Genomic DNA, 24,559 nt, shown 5'->3' on the forward strand with positions numbered 1-24,559 from the left:
GTTAGTATTTTTCAATAAATAATATTATACTGAGGTTTGAAAGACTCAGATGAGTGTAAAAGATTATTGATAAAACTTTAAGAAAAGGCTGGAAGAGTTAAAGGATTTAAGAATGGAAAAATAGTGAAAAGGAACACTGAGGGAACATGCTCACCCACTCCTTGGGACCAACTTGGTTTATGCAGAGTCTTGATGACAAATAAGAGATTATGTAGGTCTTCTTATCAGCTTTTCAGAAGACACTTGTGCTTAATAAAGGTAGTCTCAATAAAAATGTAGTCACCATTTCTTATGTCCTTTTTCTCTTCCAAATAATGCTTTTATCCCATGAAACTGGCAAGGCTCTAATAGAAACCTTTCTCCTGCCTCCAGTTTCCTTTTCTCTTCCTCTTCTTCCAAACTTTCTTTTCACCCTAAATTTATGGTCATTTATTTTCAACCTGTGAGAAACAGATACTTAGGGATTGTCAAAGGTAATGAATGGTAGTTTTATCTACATACCAAGCATATTATGAAGACTGAAGGACTGAGTACATGAATATACATGTATTGTTATAACTTAGACTTATGTTAATATTCCCTTTTAATTATTTGAAAATGGTGAAGTAATTATTAAGATGTAATCAAAACCTTCACGTAATTTAAAATGTTTGATTATTACATATTTTCAATCCCCAAATTTAGAAAAATAGAATTGCCATATTAGATTCTAGACTATCTTCACTCCTAAAGACTCCTTTGTTACTGGACTTAATCAGATGTTATTAACCATAGGTTCTTTATGGTTCCCATCAGAAGAAAGAGCTCAAACTAATATAAAAGACCAATAAGTGTTTATTGATGAAGTTTTCAAGTTAGCACTATTAATTCACTGTCCTATACATGTACATTTGTTTTTAATTGCTTTTCTCTAGGGCCACCTTCAGCTCCTAGGAATGTGGTTTTTAACATCAATGAAACAGCTCTTATTTTGGAATGGAGCCCACCAAGTGACACAGGAGGGAGAAAAGATCTCACATACAGTGTAATCTGTAAGAAATGTGGCTTAGACACCAGCCAGTGTGAGGACTGTGGTGGAGGACTCCGCTTCATCCCAAGACATACTGGCCTGATCAACAATTCCGTGATAGTTCTTGACTTTGTGTCTCACGTGAATTATACCTTTGAAATAGAAGCCATGAATGGAGTTTCTGAGTTGAGTTTTTCTCCCAAGCCATTCACAGCCATTACAGTAACCACAGATCAAGACGGTAAGTGCCACTGCTCTTCTCTCAAAACAGACCCATAATTCCCTTCTGATGCATAACATTCTTGGTGGACCTATATTTACTAAAGTGCAATTGCATTCTCTATACAATACAGAGGCGATTTTCTGGTTGTTGTTTCCTAAGGTGCAGAAAGATATTTTTGATGTTTCCTCTTAGTAGTAAGTTAATTAGATACAGTGCTTCTCTCTGTTGTTTATACATTTATGTTTTTTATATAATCCTATATAATCCAATATATCTTAATGTGTCAGTTCATATCACTAATGAATGTTAGACATAAAAAATATTAAATGAATCGAAATTGTGTTGCCCCAGTTATGCTGCCATCCCTTTTCCACATCAAATAAAGCAAATAGTAAGAATTTATGTTAATTATAATTTATACCTATATAGTGAAAAGATTTTAGTCAACATACTTAACCATGATCTACTCAGAAAATAAGTAGAAAACAATCCAGAATATGTCCAAATGCTGCTATTTAGGTGCAGTTTGTAAAACGTAGTTAAACTGTATATTTTTTAAAAAATCCAGTTGCTTTCAGTTAAATGTTCTCTTTATAATGCTATAGATTTTTACCGCAATGAAGTTAGGTGCAAATACTCCTATAATTTTTATATAAGTGTCTATTCTCTTTAATTCTTCCATAGTAATAATATATTGCAGAGTAATAAAGGAAAAGCTTCAGAGATTTTAAAAATTCCCTTTGAGAAGCATTCATAAATTATGTGGATACACAAATGATTTTCTTATGGAAGAAAGCATTGTTGCATATGAATATACATATGAAACAAATTTAAAAAGATAAAACTGTGTTCATACACTGTATTTATTCTTCTAGGTCTGTTATAACAGATGCCATAGACTAGGGGCTTGAACAACAGAAATTTATTTTCTCAAAGTTCTGGAAACTACAAGTCTGAGATCAAGGTGTCAGCAGGGTTGAACTCATTCTGAAGCCTGTCTCCTTGGCTTGTGGATAGCCATTTTCTCCCTGTGTCTTCACATGGTCTTTCCTCTGTGTGTGTCTGTATCCAAGTCTCTTCTTCTTATAAGGTTATTGTTGTACTGGATAAAAGCCTACAATGTGATTTTATTTTACCTTCGTTACCTCTTTAAAAACCCTGTCTCCAAATATGGTCACATTCTGAGGTACCAAGGTTAGGACTGAAACATGAATTTTGGGAGGATGCAGTTGAGACTATAACATGCACTTAAAGCAACATATATTGATATTTTAAATAAAAGTATATTGAAAGTGTTGGAATACAACTAAGCAATTAAAAGACTATTGATACAAGCTCTTGGATTAACTTTAAGGGTACAGTGGTGAGTATAAAAGCCAATCTCAAAAGTGGCATACTGTAGGATTCACTTGTATAGCATTCTTGAAATAGCACAATTGGAGAATTTATTAGTGCCCGGGGACTAGTGATTAGTAGAGAGATGTGAATCAATAATTATTGGGGGGAGGGGTTTAAAAAACATTGCTAAACCTATAAAATGTGCAAGAAGAAATTTTAATATTCTACTAAAACGTATTTGAAATGATTGACTATTTTATTCAAAATATTATCTATAAGTTCACATTGCTGATGTCTTCAGAAATGCATCGAATAAATAAAGGAAAGACAGATAGTATCACACAATCATCATCTTTGTCTTTACAATTGCAATTTTCCCCTTTATTTAACAAATAGCTCTACATCATAGAAGTTGCTTTACAGTTGTTCAAAATGGAATTCTTATTTCTTCTTTCCCATAGTATCAACAAAATCTTGTCAAATGTACCTTCAGGATAGAACAGATTATGGTCTTCTGTTCCTCTCTGCTTTAGCATATTATTTCTAAGGCTCTTTTGCTGCTACCTAATAAAAAAAAATACATCCCAGAATAACTATTCTTAACTATAGCGTATAAATAATTGTGTTAGTATAAAAATAATATATCTACAAATAACATATGTATGTTGATATGCATTATAATTTTATACATACATATAGCAGCCTTTTATTCTGGGATTAGAGGAAAGTTTACTTAATGTACTTTTCCACTTAGCAGAAGATAGAATATAAATGCTCACTTTAAAAATTAGGGAATTCGTTAAAAGTGTATTGCTGTAAGAACAGAAGGTATATTAAGCATGGAATAAGTTATAATATCTATATATATTGAGACTATACATTTTAGAAGGATAATATTGTTAAGCAATCTTCCCTAATAAATTTATCTTGAGGAATGTTAAGAAGCGATTATTCCTAATGTAATTTGACTATTTTAAGGTATGATTAGTAATAAAAAGGATCAACATATTTTTACATTTTATTTGGAAAATGTATAAAAGTCCAAAATTGAACTAAAATATTGCCACGCATAATTAAATATTATGACCAGCCTTACATGCATGAGTGACAATCTCCATTACATAATTTTTAGAGACACCAAGAAGCCCCTATCTCTTTGTGTCTGAAGTTCTGACATTAGAGACTCACATCTTGAAAAAATGCAAATGCTCCAGGCAACGATAACATTATGAAACAATTCATCTGTGGATGTATCAGTTGTTCTTTTTATATCAAAAGAGGCCAGATCCTAGTTGGGTAAAAGAAGAGCTTATAGAAACTGGAATGTTCAAGAACCAAACTTCAGGTGTTGTCATAGTATAGCCTTGAAGAGATAATACTTTTATAGCTACAGATACAGGAAGGTTTTTCTGATTATTTCACTTGATTATCTTTGGAAATTCTCTTTGAAGTGCCTGAGAGGCATTTTTCAAAGTTATTTGATAACACATTACAATTTTATTAGACTGGAGGGACCACAGTAAATGATTTGTTTCATTATCTATAGGTTACATATTATTGTTTTTATACTAAAAATCAAAAGCAATATGTGTTATTCATAAACCTTTAATTTGTTCAACAGATGAACAATAGTTGGTGAGTCCTTATAAACCTTACCCTCTGGTAGGGAGGCAGATAATACATAAGTAACTTGACAGTTGTGTAGTTAGTACTGTGGTTAAGTCCTATGAAGGAGAGAAGCTCAGGACATTTGAACAGCACATATTCTCCAGGTCTGGAGAATAAGGGCTGCTCTTTCTGAGGAAACAGCATTTAAATTAAGTTCTGTGCTAAGAGATGACTAGAAGATGACTAGGCAAAATGAGGCTGGAAGAAGGGAAAACATTTTAAGTAGAAGGAACCAAGGAAAGGTTGAGCAGTTGAGGGATGAAGCATTGACAACTAATGTATCAAGAGCATCTAAGTAGTTGGTCTATTGCAGAAGTACAAAAGAATTTGAGGAAGGAACTGGAGATTTAAATCAAACTTTGGAGAAATTAATGGGTGTCTGCAAATTAGCCAAGACAAGTTAGAGAGTCAGCATTTATCAGAAAATCCTGGTATATTATCAGGGCCACAAGTAAGGAAAAGAAAATCAGCATCATAATAATATTGTTCATGAGATGACCCTCATATGAGTAAGGAAATAAAATGTTATAGACCAAAATATGTAGACAGTTGTGTGAATTATGCTTTCACTGCTCAATATATGCAGTGCGAAGGATGAGGATAAAGAGGAAGTTTACCCTGAATTGCCTCTTCATCCATGTAATCATTTCTCATATTCAAGAAATATTAAGGAAACTACATTAAACAACCTTGACTTAATTGTTTATCTGTTTACAATTAAACAAATGTAAAAAAATGTTTGCCAAATCACTTAGAACCACTTAGCTGTAGTTATGTGAAACATTCCTTGATTATTCTGATTCTAGTTGGATAAATAAGATTTTAGATTTAAGACTGTGACTCTCATGATTAGAAATCTTTGCAATAAACCTTTAATTAACTGACTCCTATAACCCCTAAGAGCTATATTTGTAACCTTCTATTTTCTTAGTTTTTTTAAATAGTCTTTCAAGGTGTTTCATTTAGAGATCAAAACAAGAAAGCAACAAATAGAAAATATTGGATTTTAATCTTCAGTTCATGATAGGAAAACTAAGTTGTGTAGTTCAGTAAAAGGGATTATTCTGGTCAGAGACAGTAAGGGAAATGTTAATCATGCTGAGTCACCCTGAGACAAATTTTGTTTGTAGACATTCTGACATGTGCAAAAACCTTTAGGGGCCATGTTCAGAGTAAGAGACATGCTGAATTACAAACCAATTCTGCTGACATTTGCTAAAGGGTCTTTAAAGTAATTATTGTCTGAAGCAGATTGTCCAATTCATTGGCTTCTTAAAATATACACTCAGCACTCCAATCTGTGCCACTGGGTGACTATTCTGTATAGGTCTTGCCTTAGGCTCCCGTTTTGATTGCACATTTCACATATTTGCTCATGAATTAATTGAACTGACACTGAAATAGATGAAAATCAAAAAAGTATTCATATATTTATAAATGTAATATGTATATTTCATTTACAGTTCACTGCCTTTAGGTAATACAGTCTATTTCAAATGCCAACATTTTGTATATTGCTGGAGTAGGTAACTAGGGACACTGTAAACATACATGCATCTTTATATCTGCATTTTAATATATTTTATTTCTGGATATTTCTCACAGTCTGCATTGTGTTTTCAAAATTTTGACAGCAAATATTTTGTTTTCTAAAATCTGTGCATCTATTCAAAGTAAAAAAAAATTGTATAAAAGTTTTAAATGCTCACCAAAATACACTGAATATAAGCCATTGGCAGGATAACTTGAAAAAGGCAATAACCATAATTTAAAGTAACATATATGCTGTACTATTTGTATTTTTTATATCTCTTAAACATAAGAAAATTATTGCATGTTTAAAAACTGCAGACAACTTTTCCTGTCTCCTCAGGAAAAGTTGTTTCTCCTCTGAAAGGTGCACTGTATATTTTATTTATGGACGATAATTGAAATGTCAGTCTAGTTAATCATAACTAAATAACTTTATGTTCCATCCAAATATTAAATTGTAATAGAGTCTGGATGACTGTAAACTTTGTTTTTACTCCTGAGAAACATTAAATTACTTCAAGTCTGCTATCATTTTGTGGCATGCATCTTTTGAATAAATGAATGATATAGAAAAGTCCCTTAGACCTTAACAATTAATTGTCTTAGGTTTAAGTACAGAATTTGAACTGCTCCAGTCAGTCAAGTACATAAATCGAACTGCTCCCAGTCAGTTATGTACAATAGTGCTCATGGTTCTCTCCGTCACTGGACCATAATCATATTTTATAATAGTCTGCTTTCCTAACCAATATGTAAGTTTCTTGATAGCAAGAATGATGTATTATTTGACTAAGAATATCCTCAACCTACATTGTCTATAACTTAATATATCTCTGTCAATTGCCTTAGCAGAAATTGGAGATGGTTTGAGTTCATCTTTTATTTGTTAATTTATTAACTCCTTCAAAAATATTTATTGAATTTTGCTATCTGTCTGGAATTTTTTTATGTGCTAGGTTATAGCAAAAAAAAAAAACAAAAAAGGAGAAAAGGAAATATATGGTTAGCAGTGTCTCTGTCTTCATGGACATTATATTTTAATGTTGAATAATGATATGTCCCATGAAGAAAAATTAAGCAAAAAAAAAAAAAAAAAAAAAGATTTGGAAGTAATGAGAAGATGGGCAATTTTACACAGGAGAAAAAAAATTAGCTTTCTTGATAATATAATAATACTAGAGGCCCAGTGCACGAATTTTTGCACCGGTGGGGGGTCCCTTGGCCTGGCTAGCGTTCAGAGCCTTCTCACCCAGTCCTGATCGCGGCCGGCTGGCTAGAGGGAGGGACCGTGGGAGGTTGGCTGTTGGAGCAAACTGACCACCAGGGGCAGCTCAGGGCAGGCCAAATCCCTAGGTGCAGCCCCTGGTCAGGCTCAGAGCAGGGCTGATTGGGGAGTTGGGGCGCCACCCCATCATGCACAGAGCAGGGCGGATCGGGAGGTTGCGATGCCACCCTCAGTCACACTCAGGGTAGGGCCGATTGGGGGGTTGGGGCATCGCCCCCTGTCACACTCAAGGCAGGGTCGATGGGGAGGTTGCGGCGCCACCCCCTGTCACGCACAGAGCAGGGCCAATCAGGGGGTTGGGGCTCCATACCCTGTCACACACAGAGCAGGGTCGATCAGGGGGTTGAGGAGCTACCCCCTGTCACTCACAGAGTAGGGCCGATAGGGGAGCTGGGGCACCGCCCTCTGTCACACACAGAGCAGGGCGGATCAGGGGGTTGGGGCGCTGCACCCTGTCACACTCAGGGCAGGGCCAATGGGGAGGTTATGGCTCTACCCTGTCACACACAGAGCAAGGCCCGTGGAGGGGGGTTGGGGCGCCACCCTCTATCACCCACAGAGCAGGGCCGATCAGGGGGTTGGTGCGCTGCACCCTGTCAAACACAGAGCCTCAGGGCAATCAGGGGATTGGGGAACTCCCCCCTATCAGGCACAGAGCAGGGCTGATCAGGGGGTTTGGGCGGTGCCCCCTGTCTCGCTGATCCTGGTGCCGGGAGCCTCGCTGCTCCGCTGATACCGGTGCCGGGAGGCATATTACCCTTTTACTATATAGGATAGAGGCCTGGTGCACGGGTAGGGGCCAGCTGGTTTGCCCTGAAGGGTGTCCTGGATCAGGGTGGGGGTCCCCACTGGGGTGCCTGGCCAGTCTGGGTGAGGGGCTGAGGGCTGTTCTCCGGAAGCGGGTGACTGAAGCTCCCAACCACTCCTTGTTTTCTTTTTTTTTTTTTTCTATTCTGGGCCAGCTTTAGCTCTCAGGCCTCGCTGCTGAAAACATCGATACAATGTTGCGGTCCGGCTGGCTGAAGCCCAGCTGAATGAAAGCCTATTTCTGGGGTTTTGTTTAGCTTCCTATTTGCAACATAGTACATAGTTGCTTAGAGTTTCAGCTGAGAGGCCGGCAGCAGCAGGCGGGGAACGTTGGAGTTTGCCAGTCACTTGGGCAAGCAAGCCTCCCTGTTAGCTTCCAGCTGCCTGGCTGCCGGCCACCATCTTGGCTGACAGTTAATTTGCATAAGGATATGCTGATTAGCCAATGGGAAGGGTAGCGGTCGTACACAAATTACCATGTTTCTCTTTTATTAGTGTAGATAGATAATACTTGAACAGATCATAAATAAAAGAGAAAACTCTGTGAATATATAAAAGAAGACTACTCCAGGCAGTGGAAATAAAAAAAGGGAAAAGCTTGCCCTAGCTGGTTTAGCTCACTGGATAGAGCGTTGGCCTGTGGACTGAAGGGTCAGGTTTCAATTCCAGCCAAGGACACCTGCACAGGTTGCAGGCTTGCTCCCCAGTAGGGGGTGTGCAAGAGGCAGCCAATCAATGATTCTCATCATCGATGTTTCTATCTCTCTCTCCTGCTCTCTTCCTCTCTGAAATCAATAAAAAAATATTTTTTTAAAAAAAGGGGAAAAGCTTTAAATTTAACTAGGAATTTGTCTAGAAAGTAACAATAAAATATTACTGCATATATATTCTTTAGCATGTACTAAGTTTCATGCTCACTAAATCTTCTGGTGCTATACTTACAGAATTTTCAACAAAAGGTTTTAATCAACACTAAACTTCTTTTATAGCAAGCATGTCTTTTCTTGATCATATACTGTTACAAAATTTGTTTAATCCTAAACCTGATTTTAAGCAATTGGCCTTTAGTCATCAGCTGTTTCTCTGAGGAATTCTCATTTGCACATTTTGCAGGAAAGGTAACTATTTTCTTTAGTATAAAATAATAAGATCTTATTGTACTTTTGGTGCTTCTACTACTACATAAACGATCTTAATGAAAAATAGTAACAGATGATTTATTAAATATCTTAAATTCTATAAAGTCTGGTTAGCAGTGAAAATAAGTGTAAATGTTCATATTTTACATAATCTATATCACATGATATAAGGCTCTACTTTATAGTTAGATGAATATCTAGGAAATTTGTTTGCCTATTTTCATTGTTGTTTTTGTTGAAAATGGAAGCCAATTTAATTTCATTAACTACATTCTGCCTATAAAAGAAATCAATTGATTTAGGTAACTGATTCATATGTTATTACTATTAAACACTAGGGTTTTTAAAAAATATTTTCTAAAAGCCTCTTTAAAGGAAAAATTAGTAAGAGTTGAAAACACAATGTGTAAGACTAAAACGAAGAGATTGTTAATGTTGACAGATTATTCAGATAATTGTTAAAATATGAAATGTCTTCAAACTTAGAAAAAAAATGCAATTCATGAAGATTGAGACTAATTGCTGACCTTTTCATCAGACAAATTCCATATAGCATCTTTAGATTAAGTTTCTTTTTCTTCTCCCATATATTCCTCAGCACTTTTCTATTTGGTTTGGATTCTTTAAACAGTCAGTTCCAGCTACATAATTTCTGATGTCCAGTGAAAAATGAAACTGCAAAAACCTTTGTTCAAAAAGAAGGGGAAAAAGACCATGAAAGGTACAAAAATATAAAGCTTTCTCCTTCTGAAATTTCTTTCTGAATTTGTCATTATGCTTTTTAATTGCCATTTAATGTCCTTCTAAGTGAAGAAAAACTGAATTTTAAATTATTAGCATAAACTTTACCATTCATCTTTATATTGCTTTAATGATACTTTTAAATGTAAATGTAAGAGTATTTAACTCATACTCAGAGTCATGGAAATCACAGGGTTTATTTTCTGTAGTCCTACCCCTACCCCATCCCCAGTCCCCAGGGGTATCTCAAGAAAACCAGAATAGATAAATGTAAGTCAAACCCAGAAAGGGTAGAAAGAGGAAGAAAGGTTGTCCCCGAGGCACTAAGCCAACTAGAGAGCACTCTCTCTGCACCCTGATACTTGTAAGGAGAATGAAGATACTCCCAGGTCTCCAGGGCCTTCCAAACCCACAGTGGAAGGGAGAATCCCAAGGGTCTTTAACCATTTGAGTCCCAAGCAGCGCAATCGCGCTGCTTGGTATTTCTCGACATAAAATAAAACAAGCGCTATCACGGCGTTTGGGTCTTTTCGTACTCATTTAGAGAAAGCGCGGTTGCGCTGTTTGGGATTCTTCGACAGTGTTTTTTCAATACCCCCCGGGACTCAAACGAATCGTATGTTTTCTCAGCAGCGCTATCGCGCTGCTTGGGACTCAAACGGTTAAACCTCCTAACCACAAATGTTGGCTACTTGCATGTGGTGGGAGAGAAGCTCGCCACTCCTAAAATGTGGCCTCTGCAGCCCTGGCCAGTATTTCTCATTGGTTAGAGCATCAGACTGCACACCTAAGGGTCACAGGTTCAATTCTCGATCAAGGGCACGTGCCTGGGCTGTGGGTTTGCTCCTGCACCTGAGGGAGGCAACCAATCAATGTGTCTCTCTCACATTGATGTTTCTCTCTTTTTTTCTCCCCCTTTCACCTCCCTTCCACTCTCTCTGAAAAGTAATGGAAAAAAAATGAGCTTAAAGCTAAAATCATTAAGAACTTCAATATGGCAGTAGCTGAGCATTAATTCCTAAGCAGGGTCAGGAAGCTGTGCAGTTGTGAAGTCACACACTCATCAAGCCAGCTATGAAAACATTTTACAAAATAGTAATGTCATTGTTTTTCCCATTTATTTCTATGTCTTAGAAAACAAATACAGTCTGTGACCATTGATGTGCCAACTATTGTGCTGTATGCCATGTAGTGAAAATAAAATGCATGGGTGAGTGTTTGAGACATGGTGCTTACTATGGAGCAGCCAACAGTCATTCCTTCTCGAAGATTTAGAAGTGAGAGCTTGCCTAATTAAAGAAGCCTAACTGAGGTATTGTTACTGGAGAAATTAGTGGGCCACATTTCCCCAACAGCGGGTGTGAGATGGCTCTTGTGATATCTTCAGAAAATGAATTTTCTAAGATTCACATGGGAGAATGAATAGTTTTTATTGGCATGGAGTTACATTCTTCAGGTTGTCAAGTTTCATGCCCTATAACCCAGTCCTGAAAAAGATGCACCTGGGGATTCAGCAAAGCCAGAAGTAGGGCCAGTGTCCGAAGTGTTGGTTCCATGTTGCAGCCAGGTGTGGCTCAGTATTTAGGCTAATTATAGTCCATCAGCCCATTGTGTGGGTCCCACTTGGCCAGTGAGCCACATGAGAGAAGGCAGGATCCCAAGAGAGCCAGAGGATAAAAATTAAGAGCCAAGAGGCATGCTCCTTTGTTCAGAAGTTTAAATATTCATATTTCACGCCTTTGTAGTGGCTACACCTATTCTGGCCAATTACCTGTTCCCAAGTGTGATTGACAGATAAGCACCTTCCCACATCTCTCAGACCTTACTGGGTATGCCTCTAAACTGCCTTTGTCCAGTCCCTTCTCCCATTGATCAGTGGGGAACAGACCTGGAGAATGCTAAATGCAGCTTTCTGACAAAGCTGTATAAATGGCCTGCCTATGTTATCTAGTCTTCCCTTTACTCCTTTCCTGTTAAATAATAATCAGATTCTTACAACAATATCTATATGATATGATTCAATATACATTTTCAAGAACTGAATGCCTGATACATTACTGAGTACACAAGTCCTAAAAATACATATAAAGTAGTGATTAAATATTGATATGATAGGCAATGAATGTTAATATTTCATTTATCTAGTTTTATAAAAGAGACCCTAGTTGTCTGACCACACATTTATCCTTTCAGGCAGTGAGCAAAGTTTTTAGTAATGAAAGATTAAAAAACAAAAATTGAACTATAGTTTCCTAATTTGCCTAGTACTATCCTAATTATTTTGATATTATAAGAGATCTCTGCATAGATTTCATAGCTATTGATACCTTTGTGCTCTGCTAAGTTATCAATAGCTATGTCCTCCCTTTCCTCCTCTCTACCAGGCTCCCACTCCAACCCAGGTCTTCACCTTAATATTGTCTGTGATCATACATACATGCATATGAAATCTTTGGTTAATCTCTTCCTGCCCTCTCCGCCCTCCTTCTTTCTGAGATTCATCAGTGTGTTCCATACCTCCATGTCTCTGGACCTATTTGGTTCACCAGTTTATTTTGTAATTATATTCTATATTTCTTAAGTAATCTTTTATAAAGCATGTAAATAACATCAAAAATGATAAATATATCTATATGAATAGAAATTCCCTTTCATTTTGTCTTTAAAAACTTATTTTAGCCTAGTGGTGTGGTTCAGTGGTTAAGCATCAACTTATGAACTAGGAAGTCACAGTTGGATTCCTGGTCAGGGAACATGCCCAGGTTGCAGACTCAATCCTGAGTAGGGGGCATGCAGGAGGCAGCTGATCAATGATTCTCTCTCATTATTGATGTTTCTATCTCTCTCTTCCTCTCCCTTCCTCTCTGAAATCAAGAAAAAATATTTTTTTTAAAAAAATGTATTTTACTCTTCTGCTGAATCACTAAATGTCTAAGATATGTGCTACATTTGATTTTAAACTATAGCCCTGGTGCACGAATAATTGCACGGGTAAGGTCTGGCTGGCCCACCCTGATTAGGGCCAGTTGGGCTGGGCTGGCCAGGGGTAGGGCTTGTGGGCAGTTGGAGGGCTGGCCCCGCCCCCAATCAGGGTGGGGGGCAATTGGGAGCGGGGCTGGCAGGAGAGAGGGGCCATGGGTGGTTGGCCAGCCAGCCCTGTCCCCTTGTTGAAATCCTGGTTGAACTCCTGGTCAAGGGGACAATTTGCATATTAGCCTTCTATTATATAGGATACTCATGTAAATGGATTCCCTCAGTTTTTTACTTTTTATATAAATAGTGGATGATTGACTATTTTCTATCTATGAATTTAGATTATATTTGCATAAGTTTATTTGAAAGTTATGTCCTATCACATAATTTTAAAATTTAAAACTTTGTATTCCTTTTCAAAAAGATAAATGTGTTAGGCAATTGTAGATATGACTTACACATTCAGATTTCTAGAAATAGGGAATAAGTTCCTACAAATGTTTATTGTGCTGCACAGTTTTGAATATTTAAAATGTTAAAAAGCCCTAGCAGGTTTTGCTCAATGGTTAGAGCATTGGCCTGCAGACCGAAGGGTCCCGAGTTTGATTCTGTTCAAGGGCACATACATAGGTTGCAGGATCCTCCCTGACAGAGGCCCCGTCAGGGCACGTGCATGAGGCAACCAATCAGTGTATTTCTCTCACATTGATATTTCTCTCTGTCATTCCCTCTCTCTAAAATTCAATGGAAAAATATCCTTGATGAGGATAAATTAATGAATGAATGAATTAATTAAAATGTTCAACTACTGTTTTTATTTTTTTCATTCAAATGTTTCTTAGTTTTTATTAATTCTTTATTGTTTAAAGAATTACATATAGTATTACATATGTCTCCTTTTTTCCCCATTGGCCTATCCCCAGCCACCCCCAACCTCCCAGTTCATGCTCTCACCGCCCCTAACCATTGTCTGTGTCCATTGTTTATGCTTATATGCATGCATACAAGTCCTTTGGGTGCTCTCTTACCACCTCCCCCTGCCTTCCCTCTGAGGTTTGACAGTCTGTCCGATGCATCTATGGCTCTGGCTCTATTTTTGCTCATCAGTTTATGCTGTTCATTAAATTCCTCAAATGAGTGAGATCATATGATATTTATATTTCTCTGACTGGCTTATTTCACCTAGTATAATGCTCTCCATATCCATTCATGCTGTTGTGAATGCTAAGAGTTCTTTCTTTTTTACAGCAGCATAGAATTTTATATCTTGCTACATTGCCGAATTCATTTATTAAATCTAGTAGTTTTTTGATGGAGTTTTTAGGGTTTTCTATGTATAGTATCATGTCATCTGTGAATAATGACAGTTTTACTTCTTTTCCAATTTGGATGCCTTTTATTTCTTCTTCTTGTCTGATCAGTATGGCTAGAACTTCCAGTACTGTCTCGAACAGATGTGGTGAAAGTGGGCATGCCAGTCTTGTTCCTGTTCTTAAGGGAAATGGTTTTAGTTTTGCCCATTGAGTATGATGTTGGCTGTAGGTTTGTCATATAAGGCTTTTATTATGTTGAGGTATGACCCCTCTACTCCCACTTTGCTGAGGGTTTTTATCAAGAAAGAATGTTGGATTTTTTCAAATGCTTTTACTGCATCAATTGATATAATTATGTGATTTTTATCTCTCAATTTGTTTATGTGATGTATCACATTTATTGATTTGTGGATATTGTACCACCCTTGCATACCAGAATAAATCAAACTTGGTCATGGTATACAATATTTCTAATGTAATGCTGGATCCAGTTTGCTAGAATTTTCTTGAGGATTTGTGCACCTATGTTTATCAGAGATATTGGCCTATAATTCTCCTTTGTTGTAGTGTCTTTATCTGGTTTTGGGATTAGGGTAATGCTGACTTCATAGAAAGAACATGGAAGTGTTCCTTCCTCTTGAATGTTTTGGAATCATCTGAGGAGGATAGGTTTTAGTTCTTCTTTGAATCTTTGGTAAAACTCCCCTGTGAAGCAGTCTGTTCCAGGGCTTTGTTGGCTGGAAGTTTTTTGATGACTGCTTCAATTTCCTCCATAGTTATTGGCCTATTCAAATTTTTTTATTCTTCCTGATTGAGTTTTGGAAGGTCGTATTTTTCTGGAAATATGTCCATTTCTTCCAGGTTGACCTGTTTTTTTAATAGAGTTGTTGATAGTATTTTTTTTACAATTCTTTGTATTTCTGTGGTCTGTTGTTATTTCGTTTCTTTCATTTATGATATTGTTTATTTGGGTACTTCTCTTTGCTTCTTGGTGAGTCTGGCTAGAGCAGTGGTTCTCAACCTTCTGGCCCTTTAAATACAGTTCCCCATGTTGTGACCCAACCATAGAATTATTTTCATTGCTACTTCATAACTGTAATGTTGCTACTCTTATGAATCGTAATGTAAATATCTGATATGCAGGATGGTCTTAGGTGACCCCTGTGAAAGGGTCGTTCGACCTCCAAAGGGGTCGCGACCCACAGGTTGAGAACCGCTGGGCTAGAGGTTCATCAATCTTGTTTATCCTTTCAAAGAACCAACTCTTGGTTTCATTAATCTTTTGTATTGTTTTTGTTTTGTTTTCTGTTTTGTCTCTATGTCATTTCCGCTTTGATCTTGCATATTTACTTCCTTCCGTTAGCTCTGGGTTTTTCTTGTTGCTCTCTTTCTAATTCTTTAAGTTGTAGAGTTAGATAATTTGTTACACGTTATTCTTGTTTTTTTGAGGAAGGCCTGTAGTGCTATGAACTTCCCTCTCAGGACTGCTTTCACTGTGTCCCATAGATTTTGGATTGCCATTTGTTTCCAGGATGTTTTTAATTTCTCCTTTGATCTCTTTGGTAACCTAATCATTGTTTAATAGCATGCTATTTAGCCACCAAGAATTTGAATTTTTGTGATTATTTTTATTGCAGTTGATTTCTAATATTATGCCATTGTGATCTGAGAAGATGATTGATATAATTTCAGTCTTCTTGAATTTGAAGAGACTTTGCCTGTGTCCCAATGTGGTCTCTCTTTGAAAATGTCCCCTGTGCACTTGAGAAGAATGTATATTCTGTAACTTTGTGGTGAAATGTTCTGAAGATGTTGATTAAGTCTATCTGACCTAGTGAGTCATGTAAGATTGCTGTCTCTTTGCTGACTTTTCTGTCTAGAGGATTTTTCCAGTGATGTTAATGGGCTGTTAAAGTTCCCTTATAATTGTATTGCTGTCAATCTCTCCTGTGATATATTCCAAAAGTTTTTTGATGTATTTGGTTGCTCCTGCATTGGGAGCATATATATTTACCAGAGTTATATTTTCTTGTTGTATGGATCCCTTTATTATTATGACTAAGGGCCCAGTGCATGAATTTGTGCACCTTGAAAGGAACTGTGGGCTGAGAGTCTGTAATGGGCACAGGGGCGGGTCTCAGCCCATCCTCTGTGCCCTCATAGGGCACCTCCCACCACAGGCCCTGTCCACTGTCTGCTGGCAGCCCCACTCCCGCCCCTGTGCTCACATGTGCTGACGGCACAGAGCGATTGGGGCCGGTGCCAGCAGTGAGTGCGAACAAGGCTGGCATCATCAGTGGGTGCGAGCAGCGGCTGCTGCCCTGATCAGCCCTCAGGAGCAGGGCAAGGTGAAGAAGTCCTCAGGGGCAAATGGGGCTGGCAGCCACTGCTCGCACCCACTGATGGTGCTGAATGATCCGGACAGGTGCCAAGTGCCAGCAGCAGGTGCGGCAGTGGCTCTAGCACTGGCTGCCGGTGTGAGTGGTGGCTCTGGCGCTGGCAGCGGGTGCAAAAGGGGCCAGTGCTGGCAGCAGGTGCAAGTACCTGGCGGGACCACAGCACGCGGGAGCAAAGAATTTTCAGTAACCACCAGAGGCTCAACCCAATGTCAGTGACCAGTGCCATGCCTTGGTCTGGTGCTTCCACTGACCTGCTCCACCATCCCACTGCAGCCGACATCCACCATGTTCCACGCTCTGCCACCTGCTGCTAACACCCACCATGTTCTGCAAATGCTTCCTGGTGGTCAGGGCATGTTATAGCGACCAGTTGTTCAGTTGTTTGATTATTCAGTTGTTCAGTTGTTATGCCATTCGGTCTATTTGCATTTTAGGGTTTGATATGAATAGAAGGGGCCTTCCTTATCTCTTATTATGGCCTTCACTTTTATGTCTATTTTGTCAGATATAAGTATTGCTACCCCAGCTTTTTTTCATTTTAATTTGCCTGAAAAATATTTTTCCATCCCTTCACTTTCAGCCTATCTGTCCCTTGTTCTAAGGTGGGTCTCTTGTAGACACCATATGTATGGGTCATTCAACCACTCTATGTCTTTTGATTGGAGGATTTTTTCCATTTACATTTAAGGTTATTATTGATAAGTACTTGTTTGTAGCCATTTTTATTCTTTATGCCTCTGTTCCTTCTATTACTTCTTTTTACAACAGGTTCTTTTGCATTTCTTGCATTGCTGACTTGGTAGTGATAAACTCCCTCAGCCTTTTTTTGTATGCGAAGCTCCTGATTTCCCCTTCAGTTTTGAATGATAGACTTGCTGGATAGAGTATTGTTTGATTCAGTCCCTTGCTTTGCATCACTTTGTATACTTCATTCCCTCCCTTCTGGCCTGATGTGTTTCAGTTGAGAAATCATTTCATAATCTAATTGGAAATCCTTTGTAGGTAACTTTCTGTCTCTTTCTTAGAACCTTTAAGATTCTCTCTTTGTTGTTAACCTTTGCCATTGTAATTATGATGTGTCTTTGTGTGGGTCTTTTTGGGTTTATCTTGTTTGGGACTATCTGTGCTTGTGTGACTTTTTCTTCACCAAATCAGGGAAGAAGTTTTCTGTCATTATTTTTCAAATAGGTTTTCTAATCCTTGCTCCTCTTCTTGTCCTTCTGGCACCCCTATTATATGTATGTTACTTTTTTTTCATGTTGTCTTGAAGCTCCCTTAGACTCTCCTCTTGCTTCCTAATTTTTTTTGTTTAATTCTATTCAGATTGGGTGTGCTTTTTACTGCAGTATCTTCTAATTCACTAATTTGGTCATATGCTTCTAGTGTACTGTTGAAACCTTCCATAGTGTTTTTTGTAGCTATATCACTTTTTATATCGTCTTAATTCTTACATAAGTTGTTGATTTTCTCATCCATCCAGTTTATGAACTGTATGACCCTAACTCTGAATTCTTTTTCTGACATATTGTATTTCTCCATTTCATATAGTTCCTTTTCTGGCAGTTCCTCCTTTTCTTTCCTTTGGAGGTTTTGCCTTGTCTCCCAATTTTTGCTGTCTCTTTCTGGCCCTGGGCTCTGTGCTTGAGTCCAAGGGGTTGAAGGCCCAGCAGTCCAATGGTTCTGGATTCACTAGACCTGGGGGCTGGATCTGCCATGAGTTTAACACCTTTTTTTGTCTCTGCTCTATGTTGTGCCTCCTTCTCCCACAGTTCTGGTCCCTCTGTTACCCATTTCTCGGGGTTGGTGGGGAAGGGTGCACAGTTCCTCTGGTGTGCGACTCTCTGTGAGGGCCTAGAGCCCTCTGACATGCAATTCACTGTGCGGCCCCAGCCCCTAAGGCAGGATGGTGCCCTACATCCCTCTGGCAGTGCATTTGCAGTGTGGTCCTGTGACCTGTGGCCTGGCACACCAGATCACACCAGTAGCTCTGACCTGGGCTGGGGGTAGGGTGCATGCTGGGTGACAGCTCTGTCTGTTTTGGGTGCAGAGTGTACATAGAACAAAGATTCTATCTGTGCCAAGGTCGTAGCACACACTGGGTTGCAGCTCTGCCTGTGCCTGGGGCAGGGTGCACACCAGCCAAAGGCTCTCTCTTTGCTAGTGGCAGAGCACCCACCGGCCCAAGGATCTGTCTCTGCATAGCACACACTGGACTGCGCCTCTATCTGTGCCAGGGGCTGGTTGTGCACCAGCCAGAGGGTTTGTCTGTGCTGGTTGCAGGGGCACTTTGTCTATGCTGGGGGTGGGGTGCTCCCCAGCCAAGGGCTCTGTCTGGGTGGAGGGCGTAGCACACACCCAGCTGCAGTTCTGTATTGGAATCAGGGATGGAGTGGGAAGTGTGGTGCCCATGACTTGCACTCACAGCATGGGGACCTGAAGCATAGGATCCTGGGACACTGGGTTTGGGCTCTGGCTAGGTGGCACAGCTCAGGAGGTCTGTCTTGTGTGCACTCACTGCAGACGTCTGGGACCCACGTCCTGGTACTGTGCTGCTCACTGCCAGAGAACGGTGGTGGTTCCATGTGGGTTATGGCTGGCAAGTGGCTCCCTGCACAGGCCCATGGGTGCTGTCTGAGGTCAGTCTGGATGTTGGTGTGGCAGCACTCGTGGCCTCCCTTGCTCCCCTCTACAAGATGGCGCAGGTTCCTTGCCAAAGCTGAGCCAGCCTGTGGTAGCAGGGTCTTCCCATCTAGGACAGCCCGGGCTGTTAGTCCCTGGGACTCCTGAGATATCTATCTATCCCTCACTCACCCACACACATACCACATGTCCCTCTCAATACTTTACTCTGTCTCACTTCTCCCTCCCTGCAGTCCTGTTGGCCACCATCTTGGATAGCCTCAACTGCTGTTTTTATTTAGCTGTTTTACAAAATGTGAGATACTTGTACTAAAGCAGAACAATTAAACACTTTTAAATACTACTAAATTATATACTTAAACTATAACTGACATGCAAAATTATTTACGAAAAAAGTTATTTCAACCACTTGCATGGTATTAACTGAACTGCTGCCAGCTTATGTTAGTTTTACATGTATAAGGTATTAATTTTCACATGCCTAAAAGAAGGTAGACTTTAGCTACAAATCATCAGGCAGGATTATAAATAAATGTTATTTTTACCCCATTTCAAAAATCTCTGTGAAAGATTTTCAATACTCTTGTATCTTTTAAATGACCCTTTTAGGATGGCCTTCCATATATTACACCTGTAATATTCCTTCTGCCTGTGGAAATGTTACACTATTTAAGAAGAAACTAGAAAAAATAAATTGTGCTTTCTATTTAATAAAACTACTTATTTCTATTTAATAAAATGGTTTATAAGGATGGTCTCTTGTAAATATTGTGCACAAAATTTATTGATACTTTAAAAGTAAATGTTAGATACTGTTAACCTATGGGAAAATAATTTATTTCTTTTTTAGAAATAAAATTTAAAAAATAAATTGTTAATATAACATGTGTTTTATTCTAATTTTCTCAATGAAAAAGAATCTACAATGATAGATGAAATACAAATAGTAACCAAATTGCATTAGTATTTTGATAGATCTTTTCTTAGGATACATCGTTGATATAGCCTCTTTCTTTATTCATGTAGAACTAACTTTTTAATGACATTTCAAGGCAAAAATCCTCATTCATGTGCTATGATCTAAAACTAAATATTAGCTAAATTGTCCTCTACACATGTTTCTTTTTTGTTTTTTCATTTCTCTAATTAATTTCAATTTCATTCTTTACTTCCACAAATTTTCCTGTTTCCCTTCTGGTAGCTCACAGTCAGAGGAGGAAATGAAGTCATACACCTGTGACTTTTAAAGTCAAGGTGTCAAAGCTCCATAGGCAGAGTATGGGGAAAATTATCCTTTACTTGACATAAATTTGGCCAATAAGGATTGATTTTGTAGGAAAACAATATTTTAGAGTCAGAGGGGGCTAAAATTACTGTTTTCTATTTATTAGATAGCTAAGAAGAATAAATATGTTTAAGATTTAAAACAGCTAAGCAAAAATTCAGATTCTACACTGTCTAAAGTTAACGCATAAACATGGCAAACAGATGGTATTGCTATACTAGATTTTGCATAAGAAGCCCTTTATTTTCAAATTCTTGCTATTTAAGAAATTGCGTTTCTCATGATTTCATTTCTTCACTGAAGTTTTGCTTAACTTTATGTGGAAAAGTTTTCTTAGAGAGTATGACAGGAGGTTTTTGTAATACTTTCTAGAAATTCAGTGCATTTTGTTTGTATATTTAAAATGTCATCTGTTGCTAGGATAATGAAGGTGTTACATAAATGCAAATGTAATGCTGTTCCATTTGGATAAGACATTTAAAAAATGGATTCTCATCCAAGAATATCCCCTTAAAATATAAAAAGTATATTTTATCAAACTCAAAGATAAAAACAGCTTATGGGGATAAGGACACATATGTAATAACTTAATCAATAAAGAAGTTTTAAAAAAATCAGCTTCTAATCAAAAGAACAGAAGAGATAGCCTCAAAACAAGTTCTTAATATGCAAAGAGATTTAACATAGAATAAAAGTACATCTAATATCAATGGGAAATGTATACATTATTGAATAAAATTTGTTGAGGAAAAATTTTTTAAAATTAGGGGCCCAATGCACAAATTTGTCCACCTTGAAAGGAACTGTGGGCTGTGAGGCTGCGGTGGGCACAGGGGCGGGTCTCGGCCCATCCTCCAAGCCTCTGTCCGGCCCCTCCCGCCGCGACCCCCGGTCCTCTGTGTGCTGGCAGCCCCGCTCCTGCTTGCTGACAGGGCGGAGCAAATGGGGCCAGTGCCAGCAGCGGGTGCGAGTGGTGGCTGCTGCCCCAATTGCCCGTCAGGAGCAGGGGGAGGTAGAGAAGCCCTCAGAGGCGATTGGGGCCAGCAGCCATTGCTTGCACCCGCTGATGGCGCTGAGTGATCGGAACCATTGCTGGGCACCGCCAGCGGGTGCAAGCGTGGAGCATGGGAACAAAGAATTTTCAGTAACCACCAGAGGCTCTCCCCAATGACAGCAACCAGTGGCCCGCCTTGGCCTGGCACATCCACTCACCTGCTCCACCATTCTGCTGCAGCCAATGCCCACCATGTTCCTCACTCTGCCAGTGACCAGAGGGATGTCTGATTGCCAGCTTAGGCCCAATCCCCCGGGGAGCAGGCCTAAGCTAGCAGGTGGTTATCCCCTGAGGGGTCCCAGACTGTGAGTGGGCACAGGTGGGGCTGAGGAACCCCCCCCCCCCCAGTGCACAAATTTTTGTGCACTGGGCCTCTAGTCTATATATATAAAAGCCTAAGCGACCAAACGACCATTCAACCATTCCACTGTTCGAATGGTAGCTATGACGTGCACTGACCATCAGGGGGCAGATGCTCAACACACAGGCATGGAAACATGGAACAGACTGATGAATCTCAGAGGGAAGGAGGGATAGGGAAGTGCAGAAAGAGATCAACCAAAGATCTTATATGCATACTAGAGGCCTGGTGCACGCATTTGTGCACTGGTGGGGTCCCTGGGCCTGGCCTGCAGGGATCAGGCCAAAACCGGCAATCTGACATTCCCTAGATTGCAAGAGGGCACAGACCAGGTCAAGGGACCCCACCAGTGTACGAATCCATGCACCAGGCCTCTAGTGTAGTCATAAGAAAATAAATAGCAAAATTTTCAAATGTTGTCATGTTTCTGTGTGGTGAGATTATGGTGGATTATTTCTCTAAAGTGACTTATAGGTCCTTCATGATGATTTCCTGATTATTGTTGTACTAGAGGCCTGGTGCATGAATTTGTGCATGGGTGGGGTCTGGCCAGGGGGAGGGGCTGAGGGCGGTTGGCCAGCCAGCCCCACCCTCTTTTCAAATTCCCAGTTGAACTCCCAGTTGTACTCCTGGTCAAGGGGACAATTTGCATATTAGCCTTTTATTATATAGGATAGCTTTTTATATTTACCTGTTTGTCACAGTACTTACCATGTTCTGCATTTCAATTATATGTTTGTTTATTTCTATTGGATTTTTTTACTGAATTTATTGGGGTGACATTGGTTAATAAAATTATATAGGTTTCAAGTATACAATTCTACAGTATATCATCTGTATATTGTGTTGTGTGTTTACCACCCCAAGTAAGGTTTCCTTCCATCTATTGGATCTTTGATAAATGTTTATATCCCAAGGCCAAATATCCAAACATATCACCTTTCACATAAAATCTATGTATTAAATATTTACTAAATAAATTTGTGAATTAAGTGCATGGATATGCATACCTCCGTACACACATATCCACAAACACACACACGTATATGCACACGTCTACCATATTCAAAGTGAATCTTTTAAAAAGCTTTAAAGGCATGATACTTTTGTCCCTTAGTAGTAAAGTGCTTACTAAGAACAGCAACAGTGAGCATTCTATTTATAGACACATCGTCCTGGAATGGATCTACAGAAGGCGTAGTGTTCAATTGTGTAAACCTTAGCAGGATTGCCCTGAAAATATACAGGAGAGATTATTGTCCATTTGGTTTTATGGATCTCTAGGGCCCAAATTTCATATTTTAGTCTGCTATTTACCATCTGCATAGCCATGAATTTATAGCTCATGATGCCATTCTTTCTTTTTTTTCTCTCTTGAAATATCCAGTAGTTCAATTATATAGAGAGACAGAAAACAGCTGGTCAGAATCTGATCAACTCTGAGTTCTGGTCCCTAAACTGCTACTATCCAGCTATGTAAATTCAGGCAAGTAATTTAATCTTTCTTCTGGATCTCAAATTCTTCATTTGCAAAGTGAGTAGATTACATTGGACAACACGATGAGCATTCTAATATTAAATAATCGCTTTGACCTCAGCACTCTATGCACACAGTCTTTTCATATTTAAAAACAGTTTTCTTTAGAAATACAAAGACTTGCTGTTATAAAAATAAGAAAATAATAGTTTAGAGATATGAAATACTCTTTTGACACTTTCATTATCAATGTCACCCTACTAAATTCAATAAAAAAGATATCTCCCCTAAAATGTATTGTAACTTTCCATGCATACAGAAACTACTTTAGGCCATACACAGTAATATTTTTTTTTTGAGTTTTAAAATGAATTTACTAAAGAATATTATTAGGAAGGCAACGACGTTTGATTTGTCATTAAAAAAAAAGTCTGTTTCTTCATGCTGTAGAATAAATGTAATGTAAGTGGCTACAGAGTTACAAGCGTCTTGCTACGGGATTCTCTGATAGTATAGCACAGTATAGTCATTTCTGCAATGCTAGAATAAATAAAGTCTCTTATTTTTGAAAGTTTGCCTTAGTGACCTCCAGTTGTGCAATTGTTTTTAGAAGGTAAAGCAGAAGTATCTCAGTAATATTTTCTCCCATATTCAAGTCCACATCTTTTTTATTTTCAGTAAAATGTATTATATTAACAAAATGTATTATATTAAAAATCTGATTATATAATATAGAAACAATGTTTATTGTTTGCACAAAATGATAAGACTGTCCCCTCCTCTTTTTTTTTTCACACCCAGCTCTCTGTCACTTTCAAACTTCTCTCTCTCTCACTCTCTCTCACTCTCTCTATTGTTTATCACTTATTTTGATTTTATGTTTATTTCCCCAGATTGTTCCTAAGTCACTTTCTTCAAAGTGATTTGAGTGTGTTATTTATTCCATCACCTAATTTCATTTTGTAATAAATGCCAAATATAATTTGGTCTTTCAAGAATAGAATTTAAACCCCATGAGGTCTGGACTTTTTCACTGTATTTTATTGGTTAGTTTACTTTATCTCCATAGCCTTGAAGAAGCTGCTCAGTAAATATTGGTCTAACTAATGCGTGAGCAAACATTCATTAAGCCATAGTGTATGACCAGTCCTTTATTTCATCACATAGTACAGTTAAGAAAGAAAGAAGCTAGTGTGACATCCTCAAAGCCGTTACTTACCCTAATTGGAGAGACAAGGTTAGCAGGCTTAAAATGGCTAGCAAGGAATAAGAGGAAGCATATTTCTAAGCTAAGGGCTTATAACTGAGCTGGAA

At 38.6% G+C, this 24,559-nt stretch overlaps 1 protein-coding gene across 5 annotated transcripts in view; it reads left to right on the top strand.

Moving 5' to 3' along the window:
- Positions 1-24,559, top strand: part of EPHA6 (EPH receptor A6) — a 945,921-nt gene that overhangs the window by 435,741 nt on the left and 485,621 nt on the right. For 3 of the 5 annotated variants that reach the window (XM_070406043.1, XM_070406044.1, XM_070406046.1), the window contains one exon: positions 915-1,250. The exons of 1 other annotated variant lie outside the window; for it this stretch is intronic. In XM_070406043.1, coding sequence (XP_070262144.1) covers positions 915-1,250 — 336 coding nt within the window. Of the gene's footprint in view, positions 1-914; positions 1,251-2,107; positions 2,136-24,559 lie in introns of those variants that run through there. One more of the 5 variants, XM_070406047.1, reaches the window with a different exon arrangement.

This window comes from Myotis yumanensis, unplaced genomic scaffold (genome assembly GCF_028538775.1).
Source record: "Myotis yumanensis isolate MYYU_CA2020_CCGP unplaced genomic scaffold, mMyoYum1.0.hap1 SCAF_2, whole genome shotgun sequence".
In the NCBI taxonomy this organism is placed as follows: domain Eukaryota; kingdom Metazoa; phylum Chordata; class Mammalia; order Chiroptera; family Vespertilionidae; genus Myotis; species Myotis yumanensis.